This window comes from Mastomys coucha, unplaced genomic scaffold (genome assembly GCF_008632895.1).
Source record: "Mastomys coucha isolate ucsf_1 unplaced genomic scaffold, UCSF_Mcou_1 pScaffold20, whole genome shotgun sequence".
NCBI lineage: Eukaryota > Metazoa > Chordata > Mammalia > Rodentia > Muridae > Mastomys > Mastomys coucha.
This window is the reverse complement of record NW_022196903.1, coordinates 51,210,815-51,237,229: the sequence shown is the minus strand read 5'-3', so window position 1 is coordinate 51,237,229 and position 26,415 is coordinate 51,210,815. Positions and strand designations below refer to the sequence as shown.

The window sequence follows — 26,415 nt, the reverse complement described above, 5'->3', positions numbered from 1 at the left end:
ATGTAATTGAAATACTTGAGATTACATGAAAATGCTGATTTTACCATTTAAGGATCACAGCAGTAAAAAAACCAATCCCTTGTATGCAGTTACTCAGTGGGGCGCTGTTGGCAGGCAAAACTACAAACCTGGAACTCTGTCTGCTACATATTCTACAATATTCTACAATTGCAGAATATTGGCCTTACTCATTTCAAATGAGTCCTAAGATTGCCATATCTATGAATGATACAGATTATGCTAAATAATGCTGATTTTTTTTTGGTGGGGGACCTCTTGTAGAGCACCCTTTCTTTCTTAGAGTAATATCCAGTGCAGTAGTTGTGAAACTGAATAATTAAAACTTTGCCTTCTCTTAGGGAAAGAAGAGCCCTGGTCCTGATGTCCTCCAGGAGATGGATGGGTTTAATGTACTTTTCCTTAATGCTGCAAATTATCAGGATTTATAAAGTAACTGATTTTGTACCACTTTTTGTGACTGTGACCACAGCAGAACAATGTCTCCTAGACTGTATCTACATAAAGTTACTAGAATGGTGTCTGTCTGTCTTAGTGACACTCAGATCACAACTAACAACTTACAAGCAGAGTTTGCCTGATCCAATTCAGCATGGCTGTAGCTGACTAAAAAAAAAAAAAAAAAAAAAAAAAAAAAATTTACATAATTATTCTTTGCTAGCCTCTCTTACTAACTGAATTATTCATTGACCAGTAAAAGGAGCTTCCTAGCTGATGTTTAGTGAGTTTTAAGGTTTCCTTCAAGGAATCCAAGTCAGAAAAACCACCCCAGAAAATACAGGTCTGTTCTATTTCATCAAAATGGCAGTCTACAATAAAGGGTTTCCAAGGCTGTCTTTACCCGCGTGCATGCGTGCGTGTGTGAGTGCGTGTGTGATAATTCATGTTCTCTAGTAGAGATAGAGAAAGCACCCAGTCCTCTGACAAGGAAGTCCTCAGCTGAGCAGGAGGCAGACTCAGCCGAGCTAAGTGACCCAGTCCTTGTCACCCTGTGCTGGGAGTCAGGATTAGGTGAGACAGCAGCCATTACACCGAGTGGAAGGAGTGTCTCTTTGTCAAGCTAGCTCTTAGAACTTGAGATGACAGAATAGCTTCCACTTGGGCAAACACAGAGTAGTGCTAGAGTCTTGCTGTGGAAGATGGGTGCAGGTGTCAGAGAACTGTTTTATCACTCACGAATTGGAAGCTGAAGGGTGAGAAGGGTTTCTGGATTGTTTTTAAACAGAACACTGTGAAAACATTCAAGATTGAAAAGTTGCATTTAAAGTGTGATCATTTTCTAGGTTCCTGCTACGAGAACTACTATCCTGGGTGTGGCTTCTTTGGTGTTTTAAAGTGTTAATTTTACTTAAGGCAGTTACTTAATGTGATTTTTTTTTTAACCCTTAAAAAAAAGTGGGAGATGTATACAATTGTTAATGACATGGAAGTGTTTCCTTTCTCCTGAGGAAAAGTGAATTTCTTATCAGAATATCTGGTTGGCCCTGTAATTTAAATTAAAATAAAATTTTGGAGAAACTGAAAAAAAATAAAGAAAAGATGGTGAGATATATATATATCATGCTTTTGGTTGGAGAGATAACTTGCTTGGTAAAGCTCTTGCCTTCCAAGTACAAAGGCATGAAGTTGATCATAGAACCTGTATAGTATAAGTAAATGTAGTGTATACACTCATAATCCCGTCATTGAAGAAGCAGGGACAGTTAGGTCCCATAGCTCCCCTAGCCAGCCAGCTTAACTTAGCTGGCATGTTCCAGGCCAGTGAAATACTCTGTCAAAAAAAAAAATTTGAGAAAGGCACCTGAGGTTGCCTTCTGGCCTACATGTTTATATGCACACACATATATATATATACACTTGCCTGTACAAACATGTGCCCCCAATCACAACTCATTCTTTCATTTATTGAGCTTCAGATTACTGAACACTTCCTATTACACACCACTTATGGAGTTTATCATGCTTAAGGAAGCCATTCTGCTATCTTTGAGTACAGAATTTCTTAGGTTCATTGTGTGTTGTGCCTTCAACTATTTCTTCTCCAATGATATTAGCTCTTCTCAAGGCCTTGCCTAGCTTGTGAGGTCTGAAACCTTTCTTAAATCCTCTTAATCTCTAATTCTGAACTTCTGTGAGGTAAATAGATAGATAGCTCTGTATCCCCAGCTGTCAATCACTGCCACACATTATATAGATAGCAGGACAAAATTCCTGTGGTCTTTTTGTGTGATGAGACCTTAGTGAATCTGGGTAGCCATACCAGAATGATGCAATTCTGGCTGAAGGAAGACTACTCGGGCTGGAGAAACTAGAGCTATGGGGCTGGATTGACTCAGAAAGCAAGAGAGAACTTTGGGTTTGTTGTCTCATTGAGTATTCCTGTCAACTTCTCTCCTCATTTCTGTCCTTTGCACCTTGTAGGAGATTTTCACTGTTAATTAGTCTCTGGTCACACGGCATGGTCATCAGCAGAGAAGTAACACATGAATAGTGACCAGAGAGAAATAGCTTCCTTTGGATCTGCTGCTTCCTCACATGAGTCCTCAGCATTGCAGGCTGGATCCCAGAAGATGCTTTCTGCACTCTGGGTTGAGTTTTTTTTTGTTTATTTGGTTAGTTGGTTTGATTTTTTTTCTCCTTTTTTCCTTCTTTCTTTCTTCCTTCCTTCTTTTCTTTCTCTCCCTCTTTCTTTCTCTCTTTCTTTCTTTCTTTCTTTCTTTTTCTTTCTTTCTTTCTTTCTTTCTTTCTTTCTTTCTTTCTTTCTTTCTTCCTTTCTTTCTTCCTTTCTTTCTTTTTCTGGAAGAACAATGGTCAGTGAACTACATTGCTTTAGTGTCATCTCTTAGTAAAATTGACATATCTAAACCAAACCTAAGAAAAACAGTTTCCTTCAGGAAAAATGGTTCTTTGGGCAATTTGCCTTAAAAGACAAAGCAAAACAAAAGTCAGTGGTTCTCTTAAAACAAATGTATGAGTTTAGTGGGAGTTAAAAACAAGTCATGGAAGTAACCTAAGGACGAACTTTAAAACATAACAACAATGAGACAAACTCTTGGATCTGGGTAAATAACTTGAAACCAGAGACTAAGACATGATGATTGTGATGAGTTCAAGGCCAGTCTGGAATACTTCCTCACCACCCAAATCAAGCCAAGAATTGCCATGGACTGGCCAGCCTTGGCCCCTCAACCCTCAGGAAAAACAGGGTTCCAGTACAGGTCAGCAAGATGTCAGTGATTGAAAAAATGGCAGACACAACACAAGGAAGTGTAGGATCTGAATATACACTTAAGCATCAGACCTTTATGGTCATTACAAATGAAAAAGAAAAGTCAGGCAGATCAATGGTCAAGGTACATCTGAGGCCATCTGAAAACACAATGGATCTAAAGCAGCAGCTGCCTCTCCTGGACAGGCGCTGCAGCCCCAGCTGGGGCTCTGAGCACTTGGGCCTGCACGGGCTGGTGGAGTCCCGAGGGCTGCTGGCCACACGAGGGTAGAGGCACACACACACACCAGGAAGGTCCAGCCTATCCTTAGTAAACTATGCTAATCTTCTGGGCTAGCAGAGATATGCCCCAGGGGTCCCATTCTTCTAATCCCTGGGAGTGGCTCATGACTGAAAAAGAGGATTTTTAGTTGACCTTACCCTGGGATTATCAACTTCTATTCCATAAACTTCAAGGCCAGACCTCCCTCATTATCTCCCTAACAATGCTAGAGGCAATTAGTCTGGATGTGTAACACTCCTCAGGAAATTCCAAGCCAGGGTTCAGCTAAGATGTTGGAACATTGGTGAACAATGTCTAATTTTGTTTAGCTATTATAGTAAATCATATATTGGTGGGCACCTACCAGGTGAGACCTTCCATCAACTAAGGCAAGGAAAAATCAGGGCCACCTCTGAGTTAGGGAATGCCAAAAGGTGGAAGGAGACTAGCTTCTTTTGAAGCTTTTCACCTCATGAACTGCTGTCACACAGACTTGAGTGGAGCAGGTGTGGCAATGAATGACTTTAGGAATGAATGGTGGTAGTTTCTGTCTAAACCACACCATTGTGTTTCACGAGAGGCCCACAGGTGTGGGGTCAGTGCTAAGATCTCAAAATGCATTAAGATTATAAGTGGCTTGTAATACCTCCTATAATCTCTAAGACTATGGGGCTTCATTGGAGCAAAGGATGCTTTCTGTCCTGTTCACTATGTCCAGCTGGCACACACGTGTACCCGGTGTAGTACTTTATATCTGGTAATGGCAGCTGTTCACTTTTTCCCTTCTTCCTCCTCCTCCCCTCCCATTCTCCTTCCTCCCTTTCTCCAGCTCTTCTCATCTTCTCATCCTTTCTCCTCTCTTCTCTTCCCATTCTTCCCTTTCTCCCATTTTCTTCCCATTCTCTTTCCCCTCCCTTTCCCCCTTTCTTTTCCCTCTTTTTCTCTTTCTTCTCTAGCACAACTCTTTGTTGACTTTCTTGCACTTAGATTACTATAAAAATAACTACATCTATCCCTTGACTCAACCAGTGGTGCAGAGGGAAAAGGCTGAAAGAATGAAGTGGGGGATGGACTAGGCCAGAATTAAATGATTCCTAATAAGACTTAACACTGGAGAATTTAAATCCTTCAACTTTGTTCTTTTTTTAAAACCTAAAACATATTATCTGTTTCTCTGAATTTCTCAGTGAATTTTAGAGTTACTGTTAGTTTTCACCAAATGATCTGTAAGAATTATACTTGGCATTAAAATGAATCTACAGATAAGTTTAGGGTGAGTTTCCTATTTCTAAAATGGCAGGTTTCTATGAACATGGATAATTATTCCACTTATTTAAGCTATTTAAAATTCTTTTAGTAAGATATTACAGTTTTCTTATAGATAGGGGACTTTAATGTTTTATTTTTAAAAAAAAAATAGTTTATTGATTGTTTGAGAAGTCCAGGAAGTGTATTTTTCTCATAAACTCTTCTTTTGTGTGCATGGGCATGTTATTACACTCATGTGGAGGTCTGAGGACAATTTGAGCATTGGTTATCTGTCTTTCCACCTTGTAGCTCTATGAGATAAAATTCCTTCTTTTCCTTTTCTTTGTTCTTCCTCTTCCTCTATCAGACTTGGTGGCAGCCATTTTCAGAGGATGAGATATCTTGCTGATCCATACTTAGGATTTCTAAATCGTTTGTAAGAATCATTCTCATATATTTTTCTAATTCTGATGTCTTTTGTAGATGGTATAATTTACTAATTATTTGAGTTAGTGAAAACTTCTCATATAATCTATTACTACTACTACCACCACCAACACCACCATAATTTTGCTAACATTTACACACAGAGTATTCTGCATACTGAGCATGCAGTGTTCCACTCAATTATATCCCAGTCTTAAAGATGTCACAGTAGGTACACTAAATTTTGAGCTGGATCAACAGAAAAGCTTTCTATATTTTAATATGTATGTGATGTTTGCTGTAGTATTTCATTGTTGTTAAACACACATCAAAATTAGGAAATTCATTTTTATTACTTTTTGTTTTGCTTTCTAATCACTAGTAGATGTTTCCCAAGTCATTGTACAGATCATGTGCTGCTTCTCTTCTAGTCCCTTGAAATCAATGAATTACAATTACTTTCTGATTTTTAACTAATTTTGTTTCTGTGTTTCCTATGCATCACTTGTCATTGCCTTTAACTTATTAGAGTTATCTGGTTTTTGTGTCTATTCACAGGAGAGATTTATCTGTCAACTCTCCACTCATAATTTCCTTGGTGGATTGATTCTTTGCCACTGTTCTATGGGAGGGAGGTCCTTATGAGTTTCTTGCAGTGAACAGTATAGATGAATCCACTAATAAAGTGATACAGTTCCACAATTTTCTTTGTGGAAAATTTAAACTATCATTATGGATTCAACTTGCTTAATAGGTATAGAATTGCTATTTTTCTTATGTCAATTTTGATAAATTAAGTTTTTAATGGAGCTTTAAATATTCAGTGTATCCTTTGGGTGTTTATATAATACGAGGTTGTATTCTGTTTTCATTGTCTATATTGGTTATTTGTGTCTTTCCTACTTTGTCTTGCTCAGGTGAAGATAGCTTTTGAATTTGATGATGATTTCTGCAGTTGGACTCATTATCTGCTCATGTGTTAGCCTCAAGTTTGCTTTTAGTTTCTTTATGCTAACTTGCTCCATTTCATGAGATAGATAATGATGCCATTCACTGTCATAGGTTCTCCTGTTCACAAATTCTCATTCAGATTATACATCTCCTTCTGAGTACTGAATTACCTGCATGCCACAAGTTTTGATATGCCACATTTTCCTTTTTTATCTATTGAAGTTAACTTCTAATATGAGATTTTTACCATGTGACTGTTAGAAATATACTCCTGAACTTCAAAGCATTAGAATATTTCCAGTCATTTTATTTTGCTGTTTTTTTTAAAACTTCATTTGGGTCTTGGCGAAATGTTCAGATTTTCTCTGTGATACAGCAGAGATCATGCTGACTCCATATTTCACAAAGGCTTAGAGGGAAGTCATGTTCCACTGGAGCAGCTGTGGTGTTATTGGTGTAGCTATTTTGTAAAGACATTTGAAATCTGTTGAAGCTTTGTGATTTTCTTTTAATTAATAGATTATATAGAAATATATAAAAGTAGCAATGACTTCTTTGCTTAACTGACCAACTCACTGGAATCCAACAACTCGTGGAGCAGCTCTTTGTGTGCTTCTGGTTTGCTTGTGAATTAAAGAGGAAGAAGCAGAGAGCTACTTTTGCCAGTCATTGCTTTTGTTGATGCTGAATTTGATATGTTTGACATATCACACAGTGAGCCGGTGATCACTGACTCACAAACCACATACACAAGTTCCCTCCTAGAAAACCTAAGAAACATGCAGCCTTCTCACAATGCCATGTGACACCCTATCAAAGTGGCTGAAGCTCCCAGGGACTAAACCACCAACCTTTGATGACTCTTACTTCTAGAATGTGTGTGCTGTTTTATCTTTTTCTGTTAACCTTACTATGTGATGGTAGTATTTGGAGGTCACATTTATCTTTTATTTTTTATTTTTGAGATAGAGCCTATGTAATCTAGGCTGGCCTTGACTTTGAAATCCTCCTGTTTTAGCCTTCTGAAGTATTTACTACCATGCCCTTGATTAAAAAATACACTAATTAATTAATTGTTTATTAGACATTTTCTTTATTTACATTTCAAATGATATCTCCTTTTCTGGTTTCCCCTCCAGAAAAAAAAAAAAAAAACCTGTTCCCTCCCCTCTCCCCCTGCTCACCAACCCACTCTCACCCGCTTCCTGGCCCTGGCACCCTACACTGGGGCAGAGAACCTTCACAGGACCAAGGGCCTCTTCTCCCATTGATGACCAACTACGCCATCCTCTGCTATATATATGCTGTTAGAACCATGAGTCCCACCATGTGTACTCTTTGGTTGTTGGTTTAGTCCCTGGGAGCTCTGAGGGTACTAGTTAGTTCATATTGTTGTTTGTCCTAAGGGGCTACAAACCTTTCAGCTCCTTGGGTCCTTTCTCTAGCTCCTTCATTGGGGACCCTATGCTCAGTCCAATGGATAGTTGTGAGCCTCTACTTCTGTATTAGTCGGGCACTCACAGAGCCTCTCAGGAGACAGCTATATCAGGCTCCTCTCATCCAGCACTTGCTGGCATCCACAATAGTGTCTGGGTTTAATGATTATGGGAAGGATTCCCAGGTGGAGCAGTCTCTGGATTGTCCTTCCTTCAGTCTCTGCTTCATATTTTGTCTCTGCAACTCCTTCCATAAGTATTTTGTTCCCCCTTGTAAGGAGGATCGAAGTATCCACACTTTGGTTTTCCTTCTTCTTGAGTTTCGTAATGTTTTATTTTTACTTGCACTTTTTGATTATCTCAATTCCTTCCCTACCCCTATGTGCGTATGTTGTTCTTGGTGATTGAATCACCCAGGATGCACAAGCCAGGCTTTATCATTGATCCATATTCAACTCATGAGGATTTTATACCATAATGGGTTTAAGCTTAACAAACATACTTGCTTTCCAGGCAGTAGCTTTGGGACATTGGGTATTTCAGTAGTCATACCGGGGAGAGGAGCCATGCATAGTCTCTCCTTATGCAGGTTGTTTTTAAGTTATTGAATATGTTGCTTCTATGTGAAATCTTCTGGACAAGATTTAAGACTTGACTTTGACAGCTTGCGGGGGAGGGGCAATAAGGGAGCGGAAACTTTCTTCTACCTCAACTAACTTCTGAATTCTAAAGGCAGCATTCAGTTTTTCCTCCTTCTATATCTTTTTAAAGCAAATTTTACCTTCCTTCATCAATTCTTATGTATCTGAAACATATTAATTATACTTTCATATAGAAAGATATTTCTGTTCTAACAACAACAAAACAACTTCTGCTTATGTGTGTTAAATTATTAATCCCAGAGAACATTAGTGAGAAGGTTTATCAGTCAAAACAGGAAATTACATTCAACTCTTTCCAACAAAACTTTCAATTTGTTGCCAACCTGATGTTTTCATCATTAAGTCCTATGGGGACAACATCTAATACTCTTAACTTGGGTTCAGGCTGGCACTGTTTCAGATGGGTAAGAAAGCATTTTGTTGACAGCCCTGGTGGAGAGTTTGAGGCTTCAATTGCTATATATTGTAGATAATATGAAATTGAAAACTCTATAACATCTACAGCATTATAAAGTTAGGAAATAAAAGAGCATTTGACCATGTGTTCTCCTAGGGTTTATACTAATAGTGCTTATACTGAGTACTGTAAGAGTGGTTGGGACTATTCTTTGTGGAAGCCAGTTTTCTTAGAAGCCCCCAAACCTAGCCAGATTCTAAAAGGTACACATTCTTAGTCTGAGCATATGTGTTTATGCATTGCACATGCTGACCAGGTCAGGAGACTCTGGTCCTGTAATTTGCACTGAACTTGAATATATACAGAGCTGAGTAGATGCTACAGGACATCAAATGCTTTGCAGGAAAGCAGGTGACAGCCTGCAGAGGGTTTGTGGGGAGAGATGAACAACCCATATGAAGATGCAGGGGCTCATCTTTAGCGAATTGATGAGCAGCCTCACAGAGGTACTGTGCCAAGGCTCAAAACCACAAACGCTTCCTAAAATGGTGCTGCAGGTTTGTTCTGGAACTCTTACTGGCAGCCACAATGACAGAAATGGATGGAGTGCTGGAAACTATGAACGCAGATAGTCTATTTTTATTGTTGTATATTTTCTTTGCCCTCCTTTCCTCCTTTTCTCTCTCCCTCTAATTTTCTCTTCCCCTGATTCTCTTTCCTTCCCTTCTTGCTTCATGAATTTATTTTGGGTGCTCATGAAATGAATTCCCATTAAACACCAAGGCTATAAGTTCTCTTGAGTATTAGTAAATATTCTTTTCTATTTTTACATGCCTGAAGAAACATAGTATTTTTATTCCTTGGAGATTATATAGTAAGAAGAAAAAGTAAGTAATGAAAAAAATTACAACTTTTCTATCACTTTAAAATGTGCCTCTTACATACTTGCAATCAATATAGGATCCAATCTTCAGTTACTTCCTGTTTTCAGGTTTCTTAGATCTTGCTTCTGTTAATCTTTCAATAGAATTTGAGTTACGTGCATAGTTTTGCATCTCAAATTTTTTATATATCATAATAAGTTGAGTCTTACTTATATTTTTCTCCTACTTATTCTGTTTTTTCTTTTTCATTTAATGGAGCAGTTTTTAACAAACAATTCTCCAGAAAGGAATTCAACAAGAAAAGGCAAAAATGATTAAATGTTGATTTGGCATAAGACAGTAGCTTTTTCTTTTCTTTTCCTTCCTTCCTTTCTTCCTTCCTTCCTTCCTTCCTTCTTTCCTACCTCACTTGACATTTCAACCTTTTTAATTAATACAGTACATTTGAATAGTTTCTTTTCCACTCACCTGACTGCTCTTAGATCCCTCCCCTTCTCACCTACCTTTATGCTTTCTCTCTCTCTCTCTTAAAAAAAAAAGAGATACAACCACAAAAATGAAAATAAAAACATTTAGTAAAAATGAAATAAAAAGTTCCTTCTCTCCTGTGTGTATCACACACACACACACAGGGAGAGAGAGAGAGAGAGAGAGAGAGAGAGAGAGAGAGAGAGAGAGAGAGAGAGAGAGTTTGTGTTGGCCAACTATTCCTGGGCCTACTCTTAAATGTGGCTAATATATCCAGTGAGATTCCATTTAAGAAACTGATTTTCCCTTTGTACCATGTATCAATTACAAATAATTTTTTGGTTAGGGGTGGGACCCTGTGTCCACTTCCCCCTCTCAGTACTGGGGCTGCACCTGGATTGAACCTGTGCAGACCTCATACCTGGGGCCACAGTCTTTGTGAATTCATATGTGCATCAGTCCTGTTGTGTCTAGAAGACTCTGTCGCCTCAAACTCTAATAATCTTTCCTTTTCCTTTTCGGCATAGGTTGCCTAAGCCTTGGAGGGATGAAGTAGGAGGTGTTGATAAAAACATCTCATTTAGGACTCAGTGCTCCAAAGTCTCTTATTCTTTGTACATTGTCAAGTTGTGGGTCTTTGACAAGAGCTGAGTGATACTTATGGGTATATTGTTATACCTATGGGTATAACAATATGGGACTGGGAGTCATTTTATTGTTTTGTTCCTTTAGCAGAATAACAGTAGTAGATTTTTCTCTGGGACCCATGACCTGTTTACTCTCAGGTCCTTGGCAACTTTGGAGGTGTCAGATATGTCTTCCATCTCATGGAGTGGGACTTAAATCCAATCAGAAAGTGATCAGTCACTCCTATAATATTTGTGCCACTATTACACTGATATATCTTGCAGGCAGAGTGCTATTATAATTCTGTGGATTTGTAGATTTATGATATTGATGATTACCTTTCTCCTCTTACACTGTATACAGTACCTCTTCCATATATATGGAAGCCTCTACAGTAGTATGTTTCTATATGGTTTTTGAAAAGGCCTTTAGGTCAGTTCTTCTCCATACTTCCTCCTTTACTTTTCTCTACGATTCGCCTCCTCATTTAATCCTTCTATTCTAGTTACCCCTCTACTCTTAGTAACACTACACTCCATTTCCTCTTCCTTAGGACACCCCCTACTCCCCACTGGTCCCTTACTCTGTACCTAATCTCTGTCTTTATTTGGATTGTAGCACACATTGGAAGCTTATAAGTCAACATCCACATTGAAGACAAAACATATAGTATTTGCCATTTTGGGGTCTAAGTTATACCTCACTCAGGATGATTTTTTCCCAGCTCATCCGTTTACCTATATATTTCACAATGTATGAAATATATATAAAATATATATTATGAAATATACATATTATGAAATATACATATACATAATATATATTTTATTTTCTTAACAGCAGAACAATATTTCATTGTAAAAATGCCTCACATTTTTATTATCTGTTTAGCAGTATATGGTCTGGATATGCATCTTTCTTTTTTATTACTTTTTAAATTTTTTCCATTTTTTTTTATTATATTCAACACAATATATATTTTTATACCAGTCATAAAAATGATGGACATGTTACTAAATGAACATAAATAGATAAAGACTTTTTGTTTGTTTGTTTGTTTTGCTTTTAGTAGAGTTTAAAAATCTTGGCTCTTACTATAATACAAACCCAAAATAAGGACAATTTTTAGACATTGGGTTTTATTGTAATAAAACTGTACTTCAATGAACCTCACATCACCAAAGGATTTTACCTCCATTGTAGCTAAGCTGAGAGTTGATAGTTCTGCTTCACCAAGAAATGAATTGTAGGCACAATTTTTGGATACAGACTTCCTGCTATGGTCAAAGCTATTTGACTTGAGTGAGTGACTTCATTCTCAGCCCACAGAGAACAGGTTACATTCATTTAAGAAATGGTGTGTGTATTAAGATGGTCTATCCATGAAGTCATTCATTAACTGTCACAATGAACAATGGTTCTGCTTGGAGTGTGGCACAGACAGTAGGTGAGGGTAAGAATCTGGTTCATTGGCTGTGATGATTTTGAAAAGCATTCATCTCAGAAAAAGAGTAACTTATAAAGTCCTCTTCTTCAAAATTGATACAATAGTTATAAATATCAAGCAAAGCATTCACTCTCACTCTTTGTTGTTCTCTTACAAGCCACATCCCACGTTAATTTTCTACATTTCTTTTGGATATATAAATAATTTTGAAATATGTAAGCTGTTCTGAAAACCATAGTATAGTTTAAAAACATCAAGTAAACAATCCTACAGAGAGAGAGGCTGAGATAGGAGAAGCATGATTTCAAGACCATCATGTGGTACACAGCATGACACTGTCACGTACAAACTAGCAGAAAGTGTTTATGGATTGTATAATGTTGGACCTATTTCTCCAGTTACCAAATTAGAGGGGCCACTGGATAACAGCCAACAAATTTCTTAATCCTTATATTTTTGAATTTCAGTTGATTAGGATATGTTGGTAATGTTAATTTTCATATTAAGAGATATTAAGGGAAAGTGATTGTTACTTCCTGTTATTTTTGTTGTTAGAGGTAGAATTATGTTTGTGTTGGTTTGTTGAAAGATTACTTTCTTGCTTCTTCTAGGGTGTAGTTTCACTTCTTGTGTTGGTGTTTTCCATGTATTATCCTTTGCAGGGCTGGATTTGTGGAAAGATATTGTGTAAATTTTGTTTTGTCATGGAATATCTTGTTTTCTCCATCTATGATAATTGAGAGTTTTGCTGGGTATAGTAGCCTGGGCTGGCATTTATGTTCTCTTAGGGTCTGTATGACATCTGCCCAGGCTCTTCTAGATTTCATGCTCTCTAGTGAGAAGTCTGGGGTAATTCTGATAGGACTGTCTTTCCTTGACCTTTTTCCCTTACTGCTTTTCAAATTCTTTCTTTGCTTAGTGCATTTGATGTTTTGATTATTATGTGATGGGAGGAATTTGTTTTCTGATCCAGTCTATTTGGAGTTCTGTAGGCTTCTTGTATGTTCATGGGCATCACTTTCTTTAGGTTAGGGAAGTTTTCTTCTACAATTCTGTTGAAGATATTTACTGGCCCTTTAAGTTGGAAATCTTCACTCTCTTCTATACCTATTATCCTTAGGTTTAGTCTTCTCATTGTGTCCTGAATTTCCTGGATAGTTTTAGTTAGGAGCTTTTTGCTTTTTGCATTTTCTTTGACTGTTGTGTCATTGTTTTCAATGGTATCTTCTGTACCTGAGATTCTCTCTTCTATCTCTTGTATTCTGTTGGTGATGCTTACATCTATGACTCCTGATCTCTTTCCTAGGTTTTCTAACTTCAGGGTTGTCTCCCTTTGTGATTTCTTTATTGTTTCTAGTTCCATTTTTAGATCCTGGATGATTTTGTTCATTTCCTTCAGCAGTTTGATTTTGTTTTCCTATAATTTTTAAGGGAATTTTGTGTTTCCTCTTTAAGGCCTTCTAGCTGTTTACCTGTGCACTCCTGTATTTCTTTAACAGAGTTATTTATGTCCTTCTTAAAGTCCTCTATCATGAGAAGTGATTTTAGATCCAAATCTTGCTTTTCCAGTGTGATGGTGTATGCAGGACTTGCTATGGTAGGAGAATTGTGTTCTGATGATGCTAAGTAACATTGGTTTCTGTTGCTTATGTTCTTACGCTTGCCTCCCGCCATCTGGTTATTTCTAGTGCTATGTACCCTATCTGACTGGAGCCTGTCCTTCCTGTGATCCTGGTTGTATCAGAACTCCTAAGAGTCAAGCTGTCTCTATGATCCTGTGATTCTGGGGTCCTGTGATCTTGAGATCCTGGGTGTGTCTGAGCTCCTGGGAGTCAAGCTGCCTCTGGGACCCTGAGATCTTGGTGTGAGCAAGCTCCTGTGATCCTATGATCCTGTGATCCTGTGATTCTGTGATCCTTGGGGTGTTAGAGTACCTGGGAGTAGAGCTTCCTGTGTGTGTTGTGGGACTGGCTGTGCAGTTTGTGCCTAAGGTCTGCTCAGAGCACCAGCCCAGACAGACTGGAAGGAACTTGTGCCACTGGTCTGGCAGAGTTACTGCATGCCTGGGTCCTGCTGGTCCCAGTTACTCTCTGTATTGGGACAGATGTTGTGTCCTCCTTCCCTCTGTTCCTATGATCCTGGGCCTCAATAAGCATCTTTCTAAACATATAGTCTACCACTTAAATGAGACCTGGCCTTTAGCTTCTTTCTGGAATGAAGTTGTATGAAAAATGTACAGATACACTTTACTAGGAAAACATATGAAGGTATCCAATCTTTCCTGTGCCAATTTTAACAAGATTCCTACCTCTAACTAACAAAGATGCTATAAAATGGGGGTATGAAAGATTCCAGCTACTTTTGAGGCAGCCAGTGATGAAATAGATTCAGATCTGGGGGACAGGAAAAGGTCTTCATCCTTAAGAATTTTGTTGTTTTTTTTAATAGTCTTTTTTTCAGATTTATTTATTATTATACATATTACCCATAGGTACACTGTAGCAGACTTCAGACGCACCAGAAGAGGGTGTCAGATCTCATTATGAGTAGTTTGTGAGCCACCATGTGGTTGCTGGGATTTGAACTCAGGACCTTCAGAAGAGCAGTCAGTGCTCTTACCCACTAAGCCATCTCACCAGCCCCAACTTTGTTAAGTTTTGAGACTAATGGGTTATGAGTTGTTTAGCAGCTGAGAAGCTACCTTAAAGCAATTTTGCCTAAGAAAGAACAGCTCCATCAACTGGCAGAACATTGCAAGGGAGGATACCAAGATAGAGGGAAGTGGGTTGAGGGGCCAATGGATCCACAGCCCTGGCATACTGTGCACCTGCTCACAATGTAATTAACGGGGGTCGGGGGGAACTGGCCATTTACAAAGTTACTAACCATTTTTTTTTAAGGAACAACCCAAACAAAACCTTTTATTGCCTTTTCTGTTGTCATGTTTTCTTTCTTTTAAATTCCTTTTTCTTTCCATATACTCACTATTTAACACCAGTTTCACTCTACAAATCTCCACTTCCCTGAACTTTCTTGAGTTCCTAGCCAATGCTCCCTTGGCAGTGAGCCCCTTCTCTGTATTCTGTGTGCCATCGTCAAGGCTTCATTGCTGACTCTTCCCTGGGATATTCTTGTGTTGTTTACCATCTTTATACCAAGAGAGGTGAATGTGTCAGATGGATGATTTTTTCAAACTAGTAGGTCATGCCAGGATCCTGTGTTCTCTGCTAGGATACATCTTCAGACTAGCTCAGAAGCTAGAAAGCTGGGAAGATGTAAATATTTGTACATTTTCGAGTTCTAGAAGTACATTGTGTGTGAATTCTTCTCTGGGCTGTCAATCTCCTGCATTGCTGACTTCCTGCTGACTGGAATGCAGAAGCTTGGGACTTCCCATGCTGTGGAGTGTGTCTGCTGGGGGAGATTCTGAGTACTCCTTTTTCTCTCAGGTGAGGGCCTGTTTTCTATGGCAGGGCAACCAGAGGCTCCTCACTGCCTGATCCTCTTGGTATTTAGCTATCCTGGAGGAAGGAGTCATTAAGCATAGTGGAATAAGCCACAGTCTCACTGGCATTCCTTTTGGTTGTCTTCTGATTAGGAGTTCACGCTTCCAAGGGTAGAACAGGTGGTACTTATAACAGAAACAGGAGCTTGTTTCCCATTGCTCACTTTCTCTTCCATTATCCTGTCTGGAGCTTCTGTTTCATTGGTCAATTCTAAAGAAGTCTTCTGCTTGGTAAAGTTTGTACTTAAATCTAGGCCCGGCATGCATCCAGGAGCCATGTAACTGGAGATGACAAGCAACTATGTTGCAGAACACTTTCCAGAGTTAAAGCTGCTTGTTTGTCTTTTCTGGAAAGTCTATGAAATGCCACGTTTTTCACTCTTCCACACAAATGCACAACAGTCCTACACAAGCATACGGATGTCTTCAATGATACCACATTGTCCTCAAAAAAGAAAAATTAATGCCACTGTAAAATTGCTTTCTGGTGTGTGACAGGGTAGAAGCCTAAAGCCACGTTGAATTTTTGCTACTTCTTCTTATCATTATTATTATTATTAATTATTATCCTCTTCTTTTTGTTTTATTTTATGTGCATTGGTATGTTGCTTGCCTTCATGTCTGAGTGGATTCTCTGGAACCAGAGATACAGATGGTTGTGAGCTGCCATGTGGGTGCTGAGAATTAAACCCAGCTCCTCTGGAAGAAATGCCAGTGCTTTTAACCACTGAGACGTTTCTCCAGCCCTGAATTTTTGCTACTTTTAAAGCAATATGTTTCCTTTTCTCAAGCCTTTCCCAACTTTGTTTTTTCTTCTTTGGAATAAAAAAGTATAATTGTGGATGTTGGATGTTTTCTTTTCATTGTTTGGTCTGGTTTTACTTGATCTGTTCTCACTTGCTTGTCTGGGTTTTCTTTAGCCTACAAACATTTTTATTTTGATTACAGCTCCTTTTATTTAATCCCCTTGAAACTCTTACTAGAAGGTGGCATCTTCTGGTTTTATTTTATTAGTCATAGTTCCCCTCATTTTCCCCCATTTTTATCCCTTGCTCCTAGGTTTTAGGGATTAGATGGGAGATGGGTCCTAACAAAACATTTATGCTAGATTTCTAGTAGAATCTCCAAAACAAGGCAAAATGTTTTTAAAATTTGAATTTTTTTCTCAATTTACTTTTCCAGCTAAGAGCCCAGTTTCTCCATGTCGGAGCTCCTGAGAGAGAATCAGTGTTGGAAGCAGGCTTAGCTGGGAATGTATTTTGCTTAAGAGTATCTGATCTTAGTAAAAAGTAGCTAGGCTCCTTGATGAAATCTCTCTGTTCCTTGACAGATAGGATGTTGACTGAGTGTGAATGATGGGCAGCACCTCCCATGCCAACATCTTGGCTTGTTCTATTTGTCCTTAATAATTTTCACAAGTGTAGTTCACAAGGCTAATGGTCCTCTTCAGACCTCAGGAGCCTAGACAGACTTATCTCTCTGTGTGTTGGACATTGTCAGTCAATACAGTAGAGACTACCGTCAATTATATCTTATCTGGATTCTACACTATTGAAATTCTTTTTTTTCTACTAATTAATTTATTTTTTTACATTCCATATTTTATTTCCCCCACATACACCCTCTTACTGTTCCACATTCCATACCTCCTCTGCACCCACCTGTCTCCATGTGGATGTCCACACATCCCACCTTACCTGGCCTCTAAACTCTCTGGGGCCTCCAGTCTCCTGAGGGTTAGGGGCATCATCTCTGAATGAACACTGACCTGGCAGTCCTCTACTGTATGTGTGTTGGGGGCCTCATATCAGCTAGTGTATGCTGCCTGGTTAGTGTTCCAGGATCTGAGAGAGCTAGGAGGTCCAGGTTAACTGAGACTGCTGGTCCTCCTACAGGATTACCCTTCTCCTCAGCTTATTTTAGTCTTCCCTAATTCAACAATAGGGGTCAGCTGCTTTTGTCCATTGGTTGGGAGACTTAATACTTAGAGAACCAATTCTTTTGCCCACTTTTCAGGATCAACATAGAAAACTTTTTGTCAAAAAATTTGAGTCAATTTTATAAATATCTAGAGAAGAATAGTGTACAAGTTGAGGGTGTTGGAATAGCCAAATGTCCTAAGTTTCCAGATTCAAGTGCAAACCTTGTCAAGTAATTCACCTATTCTGTCTTGCTAATGCAAACTTGTGGATACTTTGATATCAGAAAGGTGAGGCAGACTGCATACATACAACAGAGACATGACATGATCTTTAGTGTTCTGGGAAGAAGTGTCTTGGCTGGTGACCAGGAGGACCAGGAGCTTTGACTAACAGTAGTGACAGTAATTATGTCAATAGCATCATACACAATGACCAGGAATTTCATACTCTATATTATCACTGGCATTTGATCTTTATATCAACTTCCAAGCCTTGTTGTGTGGTGCTTTATTTTATAATCCTAAGATGTTGTCTAGCTTACCTGATGTGCAGAGTGGGCACTTTGTGAAAGGAAACTCAAATCCACATTTGACATCCAGGTTTGTACTGTCGGTGCTTGTACCATTGGTTTTCAAATAACCTGAAGAGGTGCTTGGCACCACAGCTCCAGTTATTCTGCTTTGATTACCTGCAGGCATTTTATTGCCATCACTCACATTGCCCTTCTCTGTTCCAGTGATTTTTATGTAAGGAGAATGTGCTTTTTCATTTCTCTTGGACCATCCAGAATCCTCAGTGTACCAGCCATCCTCAGTTTTGACTGCTACCTTATTGACTGTTCTTCTTATGGAAATTCTTCCTGTCTACTGACATAATTTACTTGCATCTGTTTCCCATGGCTATCTGTGGCTATAGGGGAACTCTATACCTTCCCATGAGTCTTGAAACATCAGGAGGCTGTGGGACTATGGTTCCCTGTGGCCACTGCTGAGCAAAGTGCCTTCTCAATAGAGAGAGTCCTGGAGATGTCCGATGGTGTTTGGTGCTGTTCAGCCTGCCCTCTATCATCCTAGAGACTAAAAGAGACATATCTGAGAAGAAGAAAATTGTCAGTAAATTAGAACCTTCATAACAATGAATGAGTACTGCAAAATGTTGGTTGTGGACAGGGCCTGGCTAGAGAACATTTTTGTTCTTATTTTGTTATTTCACAAATTGCTCTTTTATCGCTGTTACCTTTTAAATTTCAGATGTATTGGAGTAAAAAACAAGATCTAAGACTATAAAGCATATGTCATCCTAGTTTTAGAATTAGTCTTTGATTCCTTTATTCTAATGACATCATCTTGTTCCCTGTAGGTTACGGTCTTTGGTCAAGCAATTAGAGAGAGGAGAAGCTTCTGTGGTAGACCTTAAGAAGAATCTGGAATATGCAGCCACAGTGCTTGAATCTGTATATATTGATGAAACAAGGTAAGTAAGAAAAGTTGATAAGAAAGTCATGTTATATTTTTTGTCACTCCCGTCCACCCACAGCCCCCTCTAGTACCAGGTGTGCTTCAGATCTCTGACTCTAAAACATTAGTTTCAACAAAGAGGAAAGAGATGGAACTATTGTTCCCTCAACTATGAGAGGACCAACAGAACTTGGACCAACTTATTGCACAGATACCTGGGCTTGATAAAGTGATGTAAGAGTAGACAAAGCAGTTCTTAAAGCCTGCAAGGTTTTCCCTGCTGTAGAGTCCACTGTGACAGCTCCATATGTACCACATCAGCTCAAACGTGTGTTTGAATCCAGTTGCATTGCCTAGAGTGATCCGATCCCCAGTATTCCTCCCTCAGCAAATATTTCCACTTAAATTGCACAAGTACTATAACAGTTGTCAGCACTGAAATTGGTTTTTGAAAGAAATAGAACCACTTTCCTTTTGGAAACTGTTAAAATGTGGAATGTGAAAGTCTCTCTAGTCAGACAGGCTCCTCGCTATTTGTGATGTTTTACTTCACTAAACTCCAAGCTGAAAGCATTTCACTACACTTTATAAGTTGTTGGGCTTATTTTTTTAACGATGCAATTCATTACAAATTTTAGGAATTTGATACCACAGTCCCCTTTCCCCTTTACCCAAATGAATACATCTAAACAAACAACAATGATAAAAAGCACCATTACATCGATGTCCACTCTAACTGCTTATTTTTAGTAAGGCTTAAAAAGATAACCTTCATTTTTTATTGGTTCTATTATAACTACTTTGTTCCTTTCTAGTACTCGGACATCTGAAAAAGTTAGGCAATTCAGAAAAGTCTATCTATAGATGGCTTAAGTCACTGGGCTCAAATAAAGAATTGCATTGTTTGGGAAAGTTTCCTTGAATTTAAAAGTTCATGTTTCTATTATATCCTGTTGAATTAAAAGGACAATAGTTGGTATTACTTAAAGATCATTGCTTCTAAGTACTTGGATGTTGTGATTTGTGCAATAGTTTTCATCTTTAATGATTTTTTTGTAACACTATCACTGATTGGGTCTTAGCTTTCTACATTTTTTTACACTTGTGATTTTGGAGGACAGACTAGATTCATTCAGTCAAAGGAGACCCCTAAGTATGAACAACCTTGCCAAAGTGCACCTCTCTCTCTCTCCTTCTCTCTTTCTGTCTCTCTCTGTCTCTGTGTGTGTGTGTCCAGTTTTATATCATGTTTCTATATCTGCATTCCAGATAATCAGAGAAAGGCAACTGTTTCAAACAGAAAATTCTAGATTCAGATTCAATCTCAGTGCTTTGTGTGTTTTATTTCCAGGCGACTGCTGGATACAGAGGATGAGCTTAGTGACATTCAGTCAGATGCTGTGCCTTCTGAAGTTCGGGACTGGCTGGCCTCCACCTTCACACGGCAGATGGGGATGATGCTTAGGAGAAGCGATGAAAAGCCCAGGTTCAAGAGCATCGTCCATGCGGTGCAAGCTGGGATATTTGTGGAAAGGTAAAGATGAAACTCATTGTTAAACAAGGACCAAAACAATAAGAAGAATACCAGGTCCTATGACTGTAAGCCTTCTTTCAATGTAATTTTTAAATTAATTATTGTATTTATTTAAATCCCAAATGTTGCCCTCCTCTCAGTCCCCCTTCCATAGCCTATAATATAATATTGATAACTTATTATAAAAACTCAAATTTCTGAGTAGAAACAGATATTTTAATTCCCATGACACCATTAGGACAAGTTTTCCCTTTGCTCAAAATTCCCATCTTAAGATTTAGATTAAGTTCATCTTCATTTTTAAAGTCAGAAGTCATATGATGCACATTTTTTAAATATATAGATAATATCAGAATAGACCAGTAGCACAATGAGATCACTGACCCAGGGAAGATAGTTTACTGAAGAGCTCTTAGTTCCCTGAGACATAGTTTGGTAGCTTTTTGATGCTAAATAATCACCTACAAGAAATGAAATTATTTTTTATACCTGTTACATAGTTACACATTTTAGAAGCCCCACAGTGATGATTTCAAAGTTTCCTTGATTGCTTTAGGGGTTCTAGAGAGAAGCGTTTCTACTGGGTCATGCACACTGATCATTTGTTCATCATCAAGTACAATGCTGTGCACTCCTGCTGTCCTGCAGCCAGGTCACATGGTCATTTTAGTAATTTTCTGTTTAATATGGGGCACATGGATTTTATTTAACTTTGTTTCCAATGGCTTGTGGTTTTGAGGTTGCTTTCATTTCTTTGAAATTCTTCACTAAGAGTACTTGAGTAAGTTTGGAATTTCAAGTTCCCGGAGTCACCAGACTCCCTGGGTGTTTATCGCTTGTCATTATGTGTACATCCATTCGTTGTAAGCTCTTACATTTTGTTATCTCCTTCAACTTTGCCAGAATGTACAGACGGACATCAAACATGGTTGGGTTGAGCTATCCACCAGCTGTAATTGATGCATTGAAGGTAAGACTGATGGCTTATGGGTAAGTGGAAATGATAAGGTACAGTTACACTTGTCCTCAGAAAACAATAGAGTTTCATCTCTGCCCTTCCTCTCATTCATACCTTAATCTTTCTTTTTTTTTAATTGGCTCTAATAGTAGTGCTGTGTTCTCAGTCTTTAACCTCCTGATGTTTTCTTCTAAATTAAACTCCATGAGGATTTTGGTTTTACACAGTGGTCTGCCATGATGAGATTCATGTAGTATAGCCACAGATGAGGTGCAGTACAGCAAAACTTAGGGAGAAACTTGGTTGTAATTATATCAGCACTTGATTACCTGCTCCTAGTTTATCTTGTAAGATTAAAACCAAACTAAACCAAAAACAAACAAACAAACAAACAAAAGTACACAACCAAGACCGAGAAATTTTTAAGAAAAATAAAATCAGAGTTAATCAGAGTAGAGCTGAGGCTTGAACACAGTGTTTCCAGCACATGGTGCTTTCTTGGTAACATTTCAGGATGCGATTGTTTTCTCCAGAGCCCTTGTCCCCTCATTCCATGGGAAGCCACTCAAGTATGATTTTGGATTAGACAGGCTCAACCCTGCAGGGTAACCCCCATCCAGGCTTACATACCTGACTTCCCTAGGCCCAACACAGATGTATTCCTGGAGGAAGTCTGAAGTCAGATTCAGGGGACCGAAGTGTTCCTGGTGCACTTCAGTCCCAGGATGGGGTTGGCTCGGGCACAGCGACTTGGGCTAGTTGACATTACTTGTTGTCTGCACTGAGCACCCACCCGTCCATTTGTGCAGCAGCATAGTGGAATTCTGACTTCTAGTATTGTCTTTCTCTAAAACATGCAGCAAGTGAAATCTGATGATGTTTTCAAAAGATAAATTATCTGATTGTGGAAGGAGGGTTGATGAGTGCTTCTTAAGTAGCTTTGTGTAAGAAGCAAGCCCCACGGGGCCATTCTGATTTTATGTTCATGATTTTTCCTTCTTGTTCAGAGACATCCACTGGTTGTATTTATAGGATTCACGCCTCTCTTTTTACTGTCTTTATTTCTTTCTCCTCCACTCATCTTAAGAGCAGGAAGGACACCATGAGGAGTCACACGCCCACATGCTAATAGCCAATCTATCAGTGTAGTTGATAGTGACATTTCCCAGCTCAAGCACAGAGCCACTTCCTGAGGCCTGTTTCCTACTACCCACAATGAATTTGCATTGATTTTTATAATTGAACAGAAACATTCAACGTAAATCTTAGGAGCATTAGAAGCCAGTTTAAACTTTTATTACTACTTCTGTCACAAACACAGGTTTACTGATAATGGGCTGTTTATGAGAAAATATCACCCAAACTGAAGTCTCTTTTTTCTTTCTTTTTTTTTTTAATAAATAACTGAAAAGTAAAATGTGCAACAACTTTCTATGTGGACAAACAGTTATTTGACACTTATGGAACAGAAACTCTCAGAAGTCTATGTGGTCTGAGAGAAAGACACTTGGAGTAGTCAACAGGGGCCAGCTCGATCAAATGGCTGCCCTTCGTGTGTCTGCTGATGTGTGCCTTACGGCCAAAGCTTTTGCCCTTGACCCTGTTGTTGATCAAGAAGGTTCAAGTCCTTTCCACAGTGTAATATCTTTCCAGTTCTCTACACTTGCCTTATATTAGGAAGTGGATTGGAGAGCACAGAGATGGTGGAGTTTCTTTCCTTCTTTGTGTCTATTGATGAAAAGGTTATTTGCACTGAGCTGCTGGAGTTTATATGGAAATAACTACTGATTTCTTCTAATTCCGAAAAATTCTCAAAGACTATGAGAATTCAGTTCAATAAATAATGGTTTTGTCATGTTGTATTAAGTTTTGCAGTTAATGCATGAACAATCATAAAATGGCATTGAAGTAAGAGAGTACCTAACAACTGATGGTCTAGATTTTGATTAGTCACATGTCACTACTGGTACTCTCGCCACTTACATTAGCTTCTGATTTCAATATCCCTAGCCTTTGAGGTAGGGTTCTAGATGCACAGAAGTGGAGAGTTCTTTCGGAGAACAGTTGTCCTATAACTCAGAAATCAGCCCCTTGGATAAGCTTTAAATGGGAGGAAGTGAGCAGTTTCCAGTTTCCTGTAGGCTATGCTAAATATGTTCTCTTATCTTGACTGGAATTGTCCCTGGGCGAAATCTGGTAAAAGAGAAAGCATGTTTAAGGCATTTAAATTGAGTTCTCATTAAAATGTAAGTGCCATGCTCAGGATTCTTCAGAGGCCTATAGCCTCCACAATTAGTACTTTCAGTGAATCCCTAAGTGGCTTGGAGTAAGAAAAAATTTCAAGAATAACCGTTAAAATTTCCTTGAAATAAAAGCCCTTAGTGAATACCCACTCCCATACCCATTTCCTGGAGCTGTCAATGTCTTTCTCATGATTGGTTCTGACCGTGGCTGTGACTCATAGCACTCCAATTATAAAACTCAAGCAAAGTTCTAGGTTGTGGGTAGATTTTAGCATCTATGTCCTGGCTCCTCACTGACTACTTCAGGGATAAACCCCAAGAATCAGAGAGTATAGTCTTTGGGTTTTCAAGTGTCATCTGTAGGCAGTGAGAGCATGAGAGGTTACCAGTGAGATTATTAAGTAGTTCTGCTACCATGTGACATTGGACCCTTTGTCTCTCCCGGGCTGTCTTGTGTAACACTGGGGACAGTATAACTCTTTCTAGAGTTGGGGGATTTTAGGACTGTGTATTAACACTTGACATCACAGCTTCAATTATTTTAATGGAAGGGTAATTATTATTAAAAGAAGTGAGCTTACCATTTATACATTTGCTTTTATCAAGTTTGGCTTCCATGAGAGAATCCCCAATGGTCTTAAACATGATGGCTGGAAGGGTTAGTGAGACAGATGTACAGAGATAGGATTGCAGGGCCATCTTAGGATAGGCCGAGCCTTTCATGCTCCTCATCATTTTTTGGTGCCTGAGGTATCATCCAACCCCTGGCTTTCAGTATTTGTGATCTCTTGTGGGTCCTTGTTATCAAGAGAAAGTCAACACACAACCTTTAACTACTGAAGGAATTCCCATATTGTGATGAGGAAACCAAATGCCTGTTGATTTAATTGTGGTTTAAACACACATTTCTTTATTATGTCCACAAGTGGCTGGTATTGTTAATAAAAGCACACAGAATAATGTTTTCACTTATTCTCTAGCCAGTATTTGTCCACAAATAGGAATTTGATGGCATATAAGGTATATGTCCAATACAGTTTTACATTTACTTCTTTCACCAAAGCACTATGCCAATTAAAGAAATATGTTACCAGATTCCTGGCTCCAGAAAGCCTTTTTCTGTTCATGAAATGAATGCTTTCTCTTGAGTTTCAACTTAGCTGCTGAAGTGTAAGTGGCATTCCAGTTTTGTGTTCAGTATCCTAACATCCTTCTGAACACTTCTAAATGAGTAAACAGTGTCAGCCCTGGGCTTAGAGGATGTCATTACATAGGATGCTAGTAGATTGGAGAGAGTTTAGATGAGCTATGTGCCCCAGTTGGTTTGAATTCAGACTAGTAGCTGATGGAATTGAATGAAGGAGCCTGAGAGGAGGCCTCAATGTGGAAGGCATATGTGTCCTTTTCCCATCGGTATCCCAATCATCTGCTTCCAACAGGCCTTTAAGGAATTAGGGACTGTCCATTTTCTCATCTGTACAATGTAATTATTAATACTACCTAACAGATGTTTGATAAATTACTTATTTTTTACCAACCATAGAGCCTGCCAATATTTCTGTTACATAATAAATGTCTTTGATATTTTTCAACAGTAAATGTTCTTGTATTACCACACTAGAAAGCAACTAAGAGTCTTTAGTCTTGAGCTGTTTAATTGCAAGTGTGAGTTATAGGTGCACTCAAACATAAATCAACTAGTAGTTCATAAATGATGTGAACTAATCATGCTTTCTCCCTGATCTGTCCTATAGGATGTGGACACATGGTCCTTCGACGTCTTTTCCCTCAATGAGGCCAGTGGAGATCATGCGTTGAAGTTCATTTTCTATGAATTACTCACACGTTATGACCTGATCAGCCGTTTTAAGGTCAGCACCTCATTAAAAAGATAAACTGAATTCATGTGTCCATCCTTATGTAACTTCAAAATCAAGACTAAGGGAATCCTTTTAAGTAGATAGGAAACTGCTATGTACAACTGTGAATATCATTCTGGTAGGACTGTAGTTTCTTGTTTCTGGAGATCCATCTTCTTAGAAGCAGTGCCTGCAGTAGCTGAATCTCCCATAGGTGCTGCCTGCCAATCTCATTTCATTATAATTATGTGCACTACTGCCCAGTCTTAGCAGAAAGATAGCAATGGAGACAGAGTAAGTTCAACAACTTCTATAAACTTTCCCTTACCGCATGCGTCACTCACACAAAACTCCCATGTATCATCTGTGACAGAGCACTGGTATTTCCCAGCCACCCATGCTTCAGATCAATTCCTTGCTTTAAATAAGGAAAATAAATCATCTCCAGGGCCAGGTCCTCAAGGGAACCTCTATCTAGTTGATCTCAGACTTCATGCATCGTGTGGATGAGGCTCTGGAAAATGCAGCTTGTTTTATACACAAATGTTGATCTGTGGACAGAAAATGTCTATCATTTCTTTTTTTTTTTATTGTAATCTTTGAAAGTTTTACTTCGTATATTTAATGTTTTTTTTCTTTTAGATATTTTCTTTATTTACATGTAAATTTCTCCATTCCCAGTTTCCCCTCCAAAAAACAAAGAAACAAACAAAAACAACAAAAACAAACCCCTGTTGCCTCCCACTTCCCCATGCCAGCTACCCCGCCCTCTCCCACTTTCTGGCCCTGGCATTCCCCTACACTGGGGCACAGGACTTTCACAGGGCCAAGGTCCTCTCCTCCTATTGATGATTGAATTTGCAATCCTCTACTATACACATG

General features: G+C 38.8%; 1 protein-coding gene and 1 pseudogene across 8 annotated transcripts in view; both read left to right on the top strand.

The window, feature by feature from the left end:
* The window catches only part of LOC116098448, a 4,270-nt pseudogene extending 1,761 nt beyond the window's left edge, over positions 1–2,509 (top strand).
* The window catches only part of Pde1c (phosphodiesterase 1C), a 454,206-nt gene that overhangs the window by 335,430 nt on the left and 92,361 nt on the right, over positions 1–26,415 (top strand). For 7 of the 8 annotated variants that reach the window (XM_031382002.1, XM_031382005.1, XM_031382004.1 and 4 more), the window contains 4 exons: positions 18,842–18,955; positions 20,291–20,473; positions 21,377–21,443; positions 25,429–25,545. In XM_031382002.1, coding sequence (XP_031237862.1) covers positions 18,842–18,955; positions 20,291–20,473; positions 21,377–21,443; positions 25,429–25,545 — 481 coding nt within the window. Of the gene's footprint in view, positions 1–2,538; positions 2,631–18,841; positions 18,956–20,290; positions 20,474–21,376; positions 21,444–25,428; positions 25,546–26,415 lie in introns of those variants that run through there. The other variant, XM_031382007.1, reaches the window with a different exon arrangement.